This window comes from Amphiura filiformis, chromosome 11 (genome assembly GCF_039555335.1).
Source record: "Amphiura filiformis chromosome 11, Afil_fr2py, whole genome shotgun sequence".
In the NCBI taxonomy this organism is placed as follows: Eukaryota; Metazoa; Echinodermata; class Ophiuroidea; order Amphilepidida; family Amphiuridae; genus Amphiura; species Amphiura filiformis.
The window spans coordinates 2258820-2272632 of record NC_092638.1 but is presented as its reverse complement, the minus strand read 5'-3'; the positions used below and the strand labels follow the sequence as shown (position 1 = coordinate 2272632).

The window sequence follows — 13813 nt, the reverse complement described above, 5'->3', positions numbered from 1 at the left end:
CCTTTTCTACTTTCTCCTCTCATTTTCTCCTCTCCTCTAATAATTTACATACCTTCTCCTCTATTTCTTTCATGTTCTTGGCTCCCCTCTCCATGTCTATTTTCTCTCCCTGTCTATTTGTCATTGATCAGACATTCTCTCTCCATCTCTTTTCTTCTTTTTCCTCTCATTTTCTCTTCTCCTCTAATAATTTACACACCTTCTCCTTTATCTCTTTCATGTTCTTGGCTCCCCTCTCCATGTCTATTTTCTCTTCCTGTCTATTTGTCATTGGTCAGACATTTTCTCTCCATCCCTTTTCTACTTTCTCCTCTCATTTTCTCCTCTCCTCTAATAATTTACACACCTTCTCCTCTATTTCTTTCATGTTCTTGGCTCCCCTCTCCATGTCTATTTTCTCTCCCTGTCTATTTTTTCATTAATCAGTCATTTTCTCTCCATCTCTTTTCTACTTTCTCTTCACATTTTCTCATCTCCTCTAAAAATTTACACACCTTCTCTATCTCTTTCATGTTCTTGGCTCCCCTCTCTATGTCTATTTTCTTTCCCTTTCTATTTGTCATTGGTCAGACATTCTCTCTCCGTCTCTTTTCTACTTTCTCCTCTCATTTTCTCCTCTCCTCTAATAATTTACAAACCTTCTCCTCTATCTCTTTCATGTTCTTGGCTCCCCTCTCCATGTCTATTTTCTCCCACTGTCTATTCGTCATTGGTCAGTCATTCTCTCTCCATCTACTTTCTCCTCTCATTTTCTCCTCTCCTCTAATAATTTACACACCTTCTCCTCTATCTCTTTCATGTTCTTGGCTCCCCTCTCTATGTCTATTTTCTTTCCCTTTCTATTTGTCATTGGTCAGACATTCTCTCTCCATCTCTTTTCTATTTCCTCCTCTCATTTTCTCCTCTCCTTCAATAACTCACACACCGTTACCTCTACCCTTTTCATGCTCTTGGCTCCTCTCTCCATGTCTACTAGTATTTTTCTTTCCTTGTCTATTTTTCATTGGTCAGACATTCTCTCTCCTTCTCTTTTCTATTTTCTCCTCTCATTTTCTCCTCTCCTTCAATAACTCACACACCGTTACCTCTATCCTTTTCATGCTCTTGGCTCCTCTCTCCATGTCTACTAGTATTTTCTTTCCTTGTCTATTTTTCATTGGTCAGACATTCTCTCTCCATCTCTTTCTCTTAAAAATCAACATCCATTGTCTTAGTTTAAGGCTTCATACAAGTACGATCAATTGTACTTTTTAAAAATAGCACCTTTATAATTGTAGTAGCATCTAAAAATCAATCATTTAGCTGATGCTGGCATGCAGGAATTATCAGAGTATTAAATTATCCACTGATATCTCAACACTGTCTGAAATAATATAGCATTGGTCGGTAATATTTTATCATTCTAAAAGTGTATCTTCTGTGTTAGTCCCTATGGTAAGCAGATAGCAATTATTTTGATTTTATCGGCAATTCTCAACATTTATTTCTCCTCAGAAAACAAAACATTATGTTTATCCCAGGGGGAATGGATGAATTTGGGGAACACATTTTATCCCCTAAAGAAGAGGGGAACATAATTGAATACCTCAATACAAGAATGACCCAAGTCCATTTCTTGCATTCGGGTATTCATTTGCTTCTGGTAAAAAGAGACCTGGGACACGCATTTTTAGGAAATGTGATCAATTTGGGAAGACACAGCATTTTTTGCAATCATGAAGGGAATAGGGCATGAAATATTTAACATAGAACCTATATTACAACTCCTGTTACAGAAAACCAAGATTTTATTTATTCTGCCCTATAACCTTCTACCTTTGCGCCAATGTCCATTTTGTAACGCGTTTCTATTGAATTATGTTACTTAATATGCTGTAGGGTCACTTCTAAATTAACATATTTTAGCTGATTTATGTTCCAATAATGTCCTTGCCTAATTTAATTCAATACCACACTTGTGTGTACATGGAGTTTTATTATAAATGTACACATTTACAGGATATAAAGATAGTGGAATATTTCTCAAGCGACTGAAAATATAAGTCACGCCAATTTTACAGAAATGATTAATTTTTTTATACAAATACCAGGTCAAACCTCCGATATAAAACATGAGAATGCGCCAACACTGGGATGAACAATAGGACATCAAGAGAAATATTGTATTTGATTTGGACAAAAACAGGAATCTGGCAGGTTGCTTGGATTTATTACGGGGGGGGGCTAGACCAAAATTGTTCTTGCAAAAAGTAGACTAAACCCGGTACAAACATAGACTATGTGTGGCTATTTTTAACAGTTTAATATGAAAGATCGGCCTTCCTATTGCGGTGTTAATTTTACGTCTATCTAACTTGCACTTTATTTGTATATTATTACCCAGTAAAGTGGACCTAATAGCCTAGGTGTTGCCTTAAAATATTTATCAAAGAATTCAGATTTAATTCTGTGTAACCCCCCCCACCACCCCCCCACCCCCGTATAGGGCAGACAAGTACAAAAATACCTCTTCCATTTACATTTTCAAAACGTTATAATCATGGTTATGTGTCTGATTAAAAAGATACCAAATTTCAACTTAGTACATTATTATAACACACTTGACCAATCCATGAGAGCCTCATCAGGACATGTTTGGTCACAAATCCCATTCAATAATTCACATGATACGCTGTGTATATCACCTCGCTAATCCAATAATTCAAGGCACCCATTCACATGATACCCTGTGTACGTCACCTCACTGATCCAATTGATATTATATAAAATATGAGATTAAAGATGGGTTGATAACAGTTCTCCTTTTTGTAATATATTTGAATCTATTTATCTTGATATTAAAGAGATTTATTCCAAACGGTGGATAATTTTACACATTATTTCTAGTCGTAAGTCAGTGCCCAGTATAATATTTCATGGTCAATGGAAATCTTACACATGCTGGTTAGATTATTAAGGGCCAAAATATTTAATGATTTTGAGCCCAAATACAAAAGAGAAAAAATATAATTACAAGGAGATGGAGAAGATGGGACAAAAAATAAAAACACTAAAATTACTACTACTACTACTAAATTACTACTACTACTACTACTACTACTACTACTACTACTACTACTACTACTACTACTACTACTACTACTACTACTACTATTACTACTACTACTACTACTATTACTACTGATGATGATGATGATGATGATGATTATGATGATGATGATGATGATTATGATGATGATGATGATAATCATAAAAATAATAATAATAACAATAATAATTGACAGCTTACCATCCTATATACCAGCCTGCTTCTCCTTCCTTCATAGCCGCCTGATCATCCGACATATTAAAAGCTTCTTCTAATGACGTAAAATCAGTATTATATGGGAAAAACTGACACTCATCTTCAATCTTATCAAACGAACCTGGGTACTTCCTATATAGGTCTCGAAAAAAATGAAAACTGAATTTCTCCATAGCAGTCCAATTTGCTGTAGCACCAGATATGATAGCTGGTCGGCCTGAATAAGCGTGTTTATTGAGGAATTCCTCTTTGTCAATGAGATTATAAGTTGGTACTTTAGTAAGGTTTTTACACATAGCGCATGGAGCTAGTGGTCGTGCCATTTCCATGATGAAAAAGTTATTCTCTATGATACATGGAGTTTCTCGTACATCGTTCATAAAGTCCTCCCAATCATACTCAGCTCGATGACATACGTATAGAACACCTAAAAGAACTGGAATAAGTGCAAAAGTGAAAGTTACCAGTCTTCTTCTCCAAATTGGACGTACTTTCCGTGTATCTGATGAATTAGCACTGCCCTTCCGCGACGGTAAATCTGTGCCGTGATCATCACTCGCTTGCCTACCACTACCACTACTTTGGAAGCCGGCACATGAGTTGAGAAACACTTGGCGAACATCGCCAGATTTTAACCCACTTTGACAAGATTGTCTCTTTAACCGTATGAGTTCTCGCACCAACTGCTCCTTTACTTTGGCCGCCTTTGTCATTATTTTGAAGTATTTTAACTCTAGTAGATTGTTGTTTAAAACGATGAAGTTTCTAGCTGTTTTTGTACCACTGCACTACGTTATAGTCGGACTGTTTTGTTTTGATCGAAACACCACTTTACTTCCTGGTTTGGACGTATATAGTTTTGTGCGATGCAGCCGACGATAAGTGTTTCTAGATCAAATAGCCTACTCGTATTTCCCTTAAACTGCTCGATTTCTTTTTGCAGCATGTAAAATCAAATATCAAAGGCAAACCGCTATTTGTTTTCCAATATGTTATGAAATATGTCCTCACATAGTAATGCTAGCAATCTGTATTTTGTAAGGAGTGGATATACAGGATATTTATTATAAAAATGTTACAATAAACCAATGACAGAGCCCTCTAGCGTCATTAGTAACCAACGTAAACAAGCCCATGAACGAACAACATTGATTACGCAATATCGCCAGCCATGCCCAAGATTATTATTAACAGAATCAGCATCCACTCAGCAATGCCCGGGAACAGCACGTATAGAGCTGAAATTTCGGAAACGATTTCTATCAATTTCAATCCGGAATAATGTGGTATACTAGTCATAAAACAATTATTAATAGCCCCTAATGATATAACTGCCAGGAATGTTTTCTACCAATATTGAGCCCAAATAATGAGGTACTAAATGAAAGCAAACACTTTGACCTTTAAACCGTAGAGCTCTATGCGCATTTATAATCGTAATAACGATAGTAATACAAACGGGTGTTTTTGTTTTGTTCTTTCACAGTGAATAATCAGAATGAATGAAATGACGTCATACTATTATATTCAGTGTGGTGCAATCGTGCTGGCAAACTTAAATGGCATAAAACAGTCTATTAATTGTGCGCCGGCTCTGTGCTATGGTTACTTCGTTCATAAAAAAAAAATAATACAATTTACAAAAAAAATGTCAAGGCATGGGTTCTATACTCATACCTGCCCATAACCATACACGCAATCCGGCGTATTGTTTTTGTTCTGTTCATTGACAGTGCCAGAACTGCATTCGTGCAATTATTCATCATGATACGTCTAATCTGATTTTTTCCGAACCTTTTTTATTTCTTCCTTCTCTTCTTTTGAATGTTTTCAATCGTACTCCCTTTTCATTGACGAATTCTTTCCTTTTTCTTACTTCGTCTTTTCTTTCCCTTTCGTACTTCGTTTCTGTCTTTTTCGTTCTTATTTATTTTTCTTTATTTTTCAATCTTCATTTCTCTCCATATTTCTTCTAATTCTTTCTTGTTCTTTACCTTTTCTCTCTTCCTTTCTTTCGTTTACTTATTCTTTTCACAATTGGACAATTCATAAACTTATCTATTTTTTGCACAATAAATCACTATATTAACGATATTATCTCCCTTTTGGCATAGTAAATCACTATATATAATTATAGAATAACTTCCACATACTTTATCGTTGGTTGCTGATGACCATGAGCGTACCAGTTAGTTAGTGTCGCAGTCACACCAAAGTATAAATAGACTAATTGAAACTTACGTTCAAGTGCACTGGCTCAGTGTAGTGGTTACATCGCTTTGTTGCTTTTTACTAGTATTGGGTCTAGTGTGAAAACTGACTAAGGGTTCGAATCCTACAGGACCACACACGCTATCCGGTGTATTGTTTTGGCTCACCTTTTCATATTTCACTCTGCAAGATTAAAATAGTCATCTCCCAGGCCCGGTACCCAGCTTCAATAACTTTTTCTTCTTCTTTTTTTCGTTTTTGGGATTTTCATTCACAAAACTGCAATTTTGTCACTTTTTTGCATACACAATTTTTCAGGTTAAGGTTTTTCATACTCAGTTTGTCTCGTTTCATGTGAGAAAAAGATAATTGCTTCAATCTAAAAATATTTAACCAGAACCTTTATTCTATATGAAAGAGGCAGTGGGGCTAAGGAGTAACTTGTTTCCTTCCCCAGTCCCAAGAAAGAAAGAAAGAAAGAAAGAAAGAAAGAAAGAAAGAAAGAAAGAAAGAAAGAAAGAAAGAAAGAAAAAGAAAGAAAGAAAGAAAGAAAGAAAGAAAGAAAGAAAGAAAGAAGAAAGAAAAGAGACAAGAAGAAAGAAAGAAAAGAAAGAAAGAAAGAAAAAAATGAATAAATAAATAAATAAATAAATAAATACATAAATAAATAAATAATCAATCAATCAATCAATCAATCATTTATTGCTGATAGCACGCTAATTCATCAACTATCTACTGCTCATAGCACACTACTTCGTCAACCATCTATTGCTGATAGCACGCTACTTCATCAACCATCTACTGCTGATAGCACGCTACTTCATCAACCATCTACTGCTGACAGCACGCTACTTCATCAACTATCTACTGCTGACAGCACGCTACTTCATCAACTATCTACTGCTGATAGCACGCTACTTCATTTACTATCTACTGCTGACAGCACGCTACTTCATCAACTATCTACTGCTGATATCACGTGACTTCAACCATCTACTGCTGATAGCACGCTACTTCATCAACCATCTACTGCTGATAGCACCCTACTTCATCAACCATCTACTGCTGATAGCACGCTACTTCATCAACCATCTACTGCTGATAGCACGCTACTTCATCAACCATCTACTGCTGATAGCACACTACTTCATCAACCATCTACTGCTGATAGCACACTACTTCATCAACCATCTACTGCTGATAGCACGCTACTTCATCAACCATCTACTGCTGATAGCACACTACTTCATCAACCATCTACTGCTGATAGCACACTACTTCTTCATCAACCATCTACTGCTGATAGCACACTACTTCATCAACCATCTACTGCTGATAGCACACTACTTCATCAACTATCTACTGCTGATAGCACACTACTTCATCAACCATCTACTGCTGATAGCACGCTACTTCATCAACCATCTACTGCTGATAGCACGCTACTTCATCAACTATCTACTGCTGACAGCACGCTACCCGGTACTTCATCAACCATCTACTGCTGATAGCACACTACTTCATCAACCATCTACTGCTGATAGCACACTACTTCATCAACCATCTACTGCTGATAGCACGCTACTTCATCAACCATCTACTGCTGATAGCACACTACTTCATCAACTCTCTGCTGATATCGCGCAAGTTACTGCTGATAGCATAATGCTCCTTCAAATCAGTGGCGGATCCAGAGTAGTCACGGGCCCAATTTGAGAGAAAATAATAAAATTTACCAAATGGCCCCGAAGAAATCGCATCGCGCTTGCGTGACGCAGTGGGTGTTTGAAGGGGATATGTCCCCCTCAGAAGTGAGAAAATTTTGCAACATGAACCCAGCAAAAGTTATTGTAAACTATTTTTGCACACATTTTTTCGCCAAATATTTTATCAACACTTAAATAACATTATGTTAAAATATTTGCACCCAGCAAACACAGAAATGTTCTTAAAATGGTTTTTTCAAAACGTTTTAATAACATTTAAATGTCGGGTTATTATAAAGGTCATGAAAACGTTTTTAAAACGTTATTGCAAATATTTTGGGCAAACATTTTTGCAAAATATTTTTCCAACCCCAAAATAACATTATGTTTAGAATGTTTTGTATCAAGTTTTCAAAAATGTTTTTGGAATGTTATTAAAACGTTTTATACCCTTTATATAACCCGACATTTAAACGTTTTCTGTAAAACATTTTGTGTTTGCTGGGGTAAGATTATAAACAAATGTTTTTAATGTTATGAAAACGTTTTATACCATTAATGTACCCTTTATATAAACCGACATTTAAACGCTTTCTGACAACCTTTTATAAACCTTTTGCGAATGGTGTCGAAAACGTTTTGTGTTTGCTGGGAAGACCTGATTGAAGCCATTTGGCTGACCATTTTGGCACTATTATTGTGTAAAATTTTAAAACTAAAAGGCGAAAATTTGCGAAATGAGAGCCCAATTGAAAGCCCAGTAAAAATTATTGCTTTAAACATAAAGTGCCGGGTGTGCAAAGCAGAAGCAAAAAAGGGCACTTCTTTAATACATACGCAGGGGGTTGTCTGAGGGGGATGTTCTCTCCTGAGAATGTATAACATTTTGCAAATTAAAGGCCCAATTAAAGCCATTTGGTGGGCAATTTGGACACTATTATTGTATAAAATTTTAGTTGACGTACACACTATTTTAGTATGCCTAATCATTAAGGTTAGCAACTTTTTAAACTGTTGCGATTTGGTAGTTCACAGCATCTTGCGAATGGTAGTGAGCTTTGGCAAAATTGCATTGATCATTTCGTAGCGAGTGTGTAGAAGAATTCAAATATCACATTAAACCCTTGTTGGTCCTGTGGTTCTTGATTTATGTTGTAAATAGTTAGGTGAAAAAGTTCAATTTGGTGACCACTCTCTGGCTAGTAATGTTTGACGATTGATTCGACTTCTATGGACCATTTAGAAACAAAATAGCCACCATGTCCCTCTTGAAAACCCCGGCATTTTTCGCTAGAGGCCAAAATCCAAAATGGCCGCCGCCACCATTTTGAAAAAATTTAAGTTTTGAACCAGAGCACCTATAATCATGCACAAAGACACTTTTTCGGATATGTCGAGTACAATGATTCCGATTCTGACATTAGTTTGACATTACGGCATCATTTTCACCCAGAAATCCAAGTTGGTGGCCGGCACCATCTTGAAAAATTTAGTTTTGAACAAGAGGACCTAAAATCGTGTACAAAGACACTTTTTCCGGTAAGTCGACCCCAAGAAATCCGAATCTGACATTAATTTGACGTTATAACATAATTTTTGCCCAGAAATGCTGGCTATTCTTGCCATCTTGTTCATAACATGAGTCCACGACAGGTCTTTGTTTAATTACAGTAAGACCAAGCCAAGCATGTCAACACTATCTGCCTCTTCCAGAGTTGTTCCAAAGAAAGGGGAGACAATAGAGACCAGTATGATCTCTGCGGTTGGAAATAGTGGTGGTCTTGCACTTCGCGTTACCAAACAGAACATTCTATTTGTTTGCCCACGTCTCTGTCGCCTTGAGGTCTACATCATGTGATGTTGCAGGACCTATTCTATCTTCTTTGGACATAGTTGATGACATCAGGGTTATTTTTGCATATAGGATGAGTCCTGAAGTAATGCCGTGATGAAGATAATACGCAAAAGAGGACCAAGGATGAAGCCTTGTTAGCCACTAGCATTTATAGGTTTTTCAGTTGATGAAATGCCATAAATTGAGACTCTCGAGTGGTTTGTAAGGTAGTTATCCAGGCATTTCAGCAGCTTACCAATAAAACCTAGAACATATAGCTTTGCCAAGAGGTTGGGATACTATACCCTGTCAAAAGCCTTACTGATGTCCAGGCAGGTAACTGTATATACTTCTACACTTTCTTCTCTGTTATTGATGGAGTTTGATAGCTGATGGGAGACATATGTTATCAGAGGTAGCCAACCCTGAAGATTTCACAACACCAAATAATGGTCCCGATGCAGTGTTTTTACATTTCGGTAAAAGTTGAACATTAAATCAATATCAAATATCAAAAATTTATTCAGATTTTGTGAAAAATTTGTACCATGTATTAAATGTAGGCTTGAATCCAAGCATCTGCCAAGATTTAAAAAGACGCTGCGTTTCTATTCAGATTTTTAATGTATTTCTCAAGACGCCGGTTTCTAGGTAAAATCACAAGTGACGCTATTCTGAAAATGGGATGAGCAAATCTTAGCGGTCCAGTAGTTCGAAAATTCAATAGTCACCAATATATTTCTTTTTGTTTGTTTACTTGCTTGTTTGTTTGTCTTTCAGGAAAATATTACTTCGAAGTGGAGCTGCAACTACGTGAGACACAATTTGGCTTCAGACAGGGGATGTACAGATGCCATTTTCGCGATACGACCATTATGTGAAAAGTGTATCGAGTTCAACCAGGAACTGCACATGGTGGATAGAGAACAGTGTTGGGCTGTAATGGAGGGCTATGGTATAAGAGGTCAACTGCTAGATAATGTTAGAGCTCTTATAAAGACAGCAAATGCATGGTGAGAACCAGACGTGACCAGTCAAAGTGGTTCCCAGTAACATCAGGGGTACGTCAAGGCTGTGTGCTGTCGCCAGTGCTCTTCTTGATTTATATGGACAAGATCGCCAAGGAAGCAAATCCAACTAGTGGAGAAATAAATGAGCTTCTCTTTGCAGATGACCATAGCCTCATCCACAAGGACTTTGCAGGACTTCACGATCATACCAACAAACTAAATGCAGCATGATGTGAGAAATATGGCATGAAAGTCAACATATCCAAAACAGAGACTATGGTAGTTAGCCGATTACCCAAGGATAATGACATCACCATTAACAACAGCAAGCTAAAACAGACAAAGGAGTTAAGTACTTGGGAAGTATCTTTTCTGAGGATGGAAGTATCACTAGAGAAATAGAGACACGATGTCAAAAGGCCATTATCATTTACCAACTAGGCCTGCTTCTTACACATCGCTTGAGTCGCTTCGTAAGGTAGGTAGAACCATTTGAATAGAGGCCATTTTGTCACAAAGTATAGGGAAATTTATTTGTATTGTGCACCTTGAAGCCAAAGTATTAGAGACATTGCGATTTCCAAATGTAGACATCAGACGTACGTTGATCTATTCAAAACCACTCTCCTGTAGGTGCAGTTTTTCTTGACACAGATGTGTACTCTGTCCTGGCTCTGTTATATTCAAGTCGGGTCTCCATTTGCTATCTTTCTTCGTAAGTCTCATTTCACCATTCTGGGTAGTTAACATAAGAGTGCACAGATCTTTGTGATATAAACGCATGCATTGCCTAACAGATGACATTGGTCTCAATATCACAAGCTGCCTTGGTTGTGAGCAAAGTGTTCCACGGTGCTGCGGCTATAAGCACTTTTAAAAAACATTTCAATGTGTCTATTTGTGAAGCCATACTCTTCTGGGTGGTGGTTGTGCAGAGAGAGGTTGAGCTTGCAATGTTGTTTGGACAAGGTAGTGGTCGGATGTACCAATGTTGTGATGTATGATAACTGGGGTCAACAGGTTGGGGGCATCTGTATGATAAGATCTAGGCAGCTGTCAAGCTATTGGGTGGCTTATGCAACGATCTGGGTAAGATCATGTGTACAGCAGAAGTCATGTGCCACCCTGCCCTCTTCGTCAGTTGACAGTCATCAGTGACAGTTGAAATCGCCAGGTTTTCGTGATTAGGCAGTCCAACAAATATTTTATAACAATAACATTTTGACATTTATCAAAGGTTGTATTGCTTTTCCAAATAAACTGTTTTAAAAACATTTTTATGACTTTTACATGTATATAACCAGACATGTAAATATTCTTAAAATGTTTTAACCAAAACCATTACATGTTAACTTTAAATGAATTGTGTTCACTGGCTATATACTGCTGATAGCATATGACGTCGTAAACTATCTACACAGATACCACACCACTTCATCAACTATCTACTGCTGGTAGCAAGCCGATAATGTTCTCAAGGCAAATTAATTTTGAAAATAAAACAACATACAACATTTTTTTTCTGTTGTGAAATTTTATTACAAAAGCAGTCCATTTTTAATAAATTTCATTTCATATATTGTGTACACTCTAACAGAAATGTACAATTCACATTGTTTTATTCATAAGGCTGACATTGACAACCTAAATATTACATGGTACTTCATAGGGTTGACATCCTACAAGCCAGCATGCTCTTTTGATTAACCATGTAGCTAGGTCACAATCACTAGTAGGTAACTCTAATTTAACTTTGATTGAATAATATTCAACCCAGTTTATAACAAATACAACTTGTATATAATTGCAGATTCATACACTAGTGGTAATAAAATGAAAATAATTTCAAATTAGCCTTCAACACGACTTGCTAATTTCGCTTACCGAAATAAACAAGTAGTGCTGAAATAAACAAGTAGTGTTGAAGTCCAATTTTATTATTCTCAAATACAACATGCTTTATAAGCATACTATCAATCTGTGCAGATCAAAAATGAATTTCATTTTATGTTGAGAATAATACTTTTTGGGTTACCATTATTTTATGTTTTAATAGTTTAATATAAATGCCTAAATACCCTGTCTGGGTTTATTTTGTCAGAAATTTGTATTTAAAAAAAATCAATTGATACCATGGCCATTAATCAATATTAATTTGAAATCAAAACCCACTTTCATAATCAATAAGTGATAAGTTTGAGAACGCACTCTTCATTGTGGGAAAAAAACATGTCTTCTACAAATTAAAGGGGCATTTCGTGATCCACAGCCTCATCCCCACTTTTCTCAAAAAAGTTGAGATTTTTATATCACTGGAAACCTCTGGCTACATAATGTTTATGTACAAAATATTTCTTGCAGATTAATTCGTTTAGCAAAGATATCGTAAATTTGAATTTCGTTCTGGTGCACCAGAACGAAATTACAACGCATTGTCTATGTAGCAGTGTAATACACATAATCATGCATAACTCGCAAACGCAAAATCGGAATCAACTGAAATTTTGGGAATAGGCTTTTTTCGTGGATATGTACTGAAAAATGTCATAAAAAGAGGATGCTAGGATCACGAAATACTCCTTTAAATAACTAATTAATTCCATAAAGCAATCATATATTTAGGGTAACCTATCCATGGCCAGTTACATTTTTCTCCCTCAAACATAAAACACAGCTGCATAATGTAATAACTTTTATTAATGTTTACTTTAAAGTTACAAATTGATCAAAATTAACATGTTTTTTACCACATCCATGTCAGACAAGTTTTGAGTTGCCTAATAATGTTGTGAAACCTCAACCAAATAAATTGCCTAGTGAACAAACTAAACATTCACTAGCATTGTGCTCCTCTAAATCTTAACTTTAACTCCTTTATTAGGGTTACCACTCTCCTACAGAGTTATAACTCTACTAACTAAAGTTATCTCTAACATATCTACAATAACCTAAGTTTACAAGGCAAAGCTAAACCAGATGTATACATGTTAATATGGAATTTTATTGCATATTATGGTAAACTTGATTTAAGATATAAGTTATTGCACACATATATTGAACCAAGTTTAGAAGATATTTAATTAGGCTAACTTATCAAAACATTTATTTTCAATAAAACTCCACAAACCTGCAACACAAAATATGAACTAGACAGTTTATGTTTATTCTAGTTCATGGCATGCATAGTTAACTAGGTTTTGCTAGGAGATGGGCGCTTAGTTATGAACAATTTACATGCCTAGCCTAGTGTTATGGCAGTACTTTAAATTAGGATTAAACACCAACCTAGTCAATTAATCCAAATTTAAAGCTTTGTTAACTAGGTTTAATAACTAGACACTGGTTTAAACAAGAGCACAGTTTGTCTTTCACAAGCACTTGGGGAAGGATAGGCAATGGCATTAAACTTGAATACAAAAACCAACGTCAAAGCTCAAGATTTCAATGACAGTTGCCAATTAAATGACACTAGCCCTCTGGTATTGATACAACCAGCAAGTGTGATAACAGACATAAATGTTCACAAGTTTTCACAAAATTTGCTTCTCTATACAAAAGTTATTTCTTATAAAACATCTTGCACATTATATTTGTGATTTTATACAATTTTGTAACAGTTCCCGCTGAATTTTTAAAAACTATTTAACAAACGTATCTCATATTACCATATAATTGCTTTCTTGTGTTGGCCAGATCTGCTGCTTAAGCAGTTTCAAGATGAACTGTTAAGGTTAATATGGCCTGAATA

At 36.0% G+C, this 13813-nt stretch overlaps 1 protein-coding gene across 1 annotated transcript in view; it reads right to left on the bottom strand.

Moving 5' to 3' along the window:
• The window catches only part of LOC140164209 (bifunctional arginine demethylase and lysyl-hydroxylase JMJD6-like), a 42062-nt gene extending 37939 nt beyond the window's left edge, over nt 1–4123 (bottom strand). Inside the window, exon 1 of the mRNA XM_072187452.1 lies at nt 3290–4123. Coding sequence (XP_072043553.1) covers nt 3290–4017 — 728 coding nt within the window. The 5' untranslated portion in view covers nt 4018–4123. The remainder of the gene's footprint in view (nt 1–3289) is intronic.
• Between the last annotated feature and the right edge of the window lie 9690 nt (nt 4124–13813).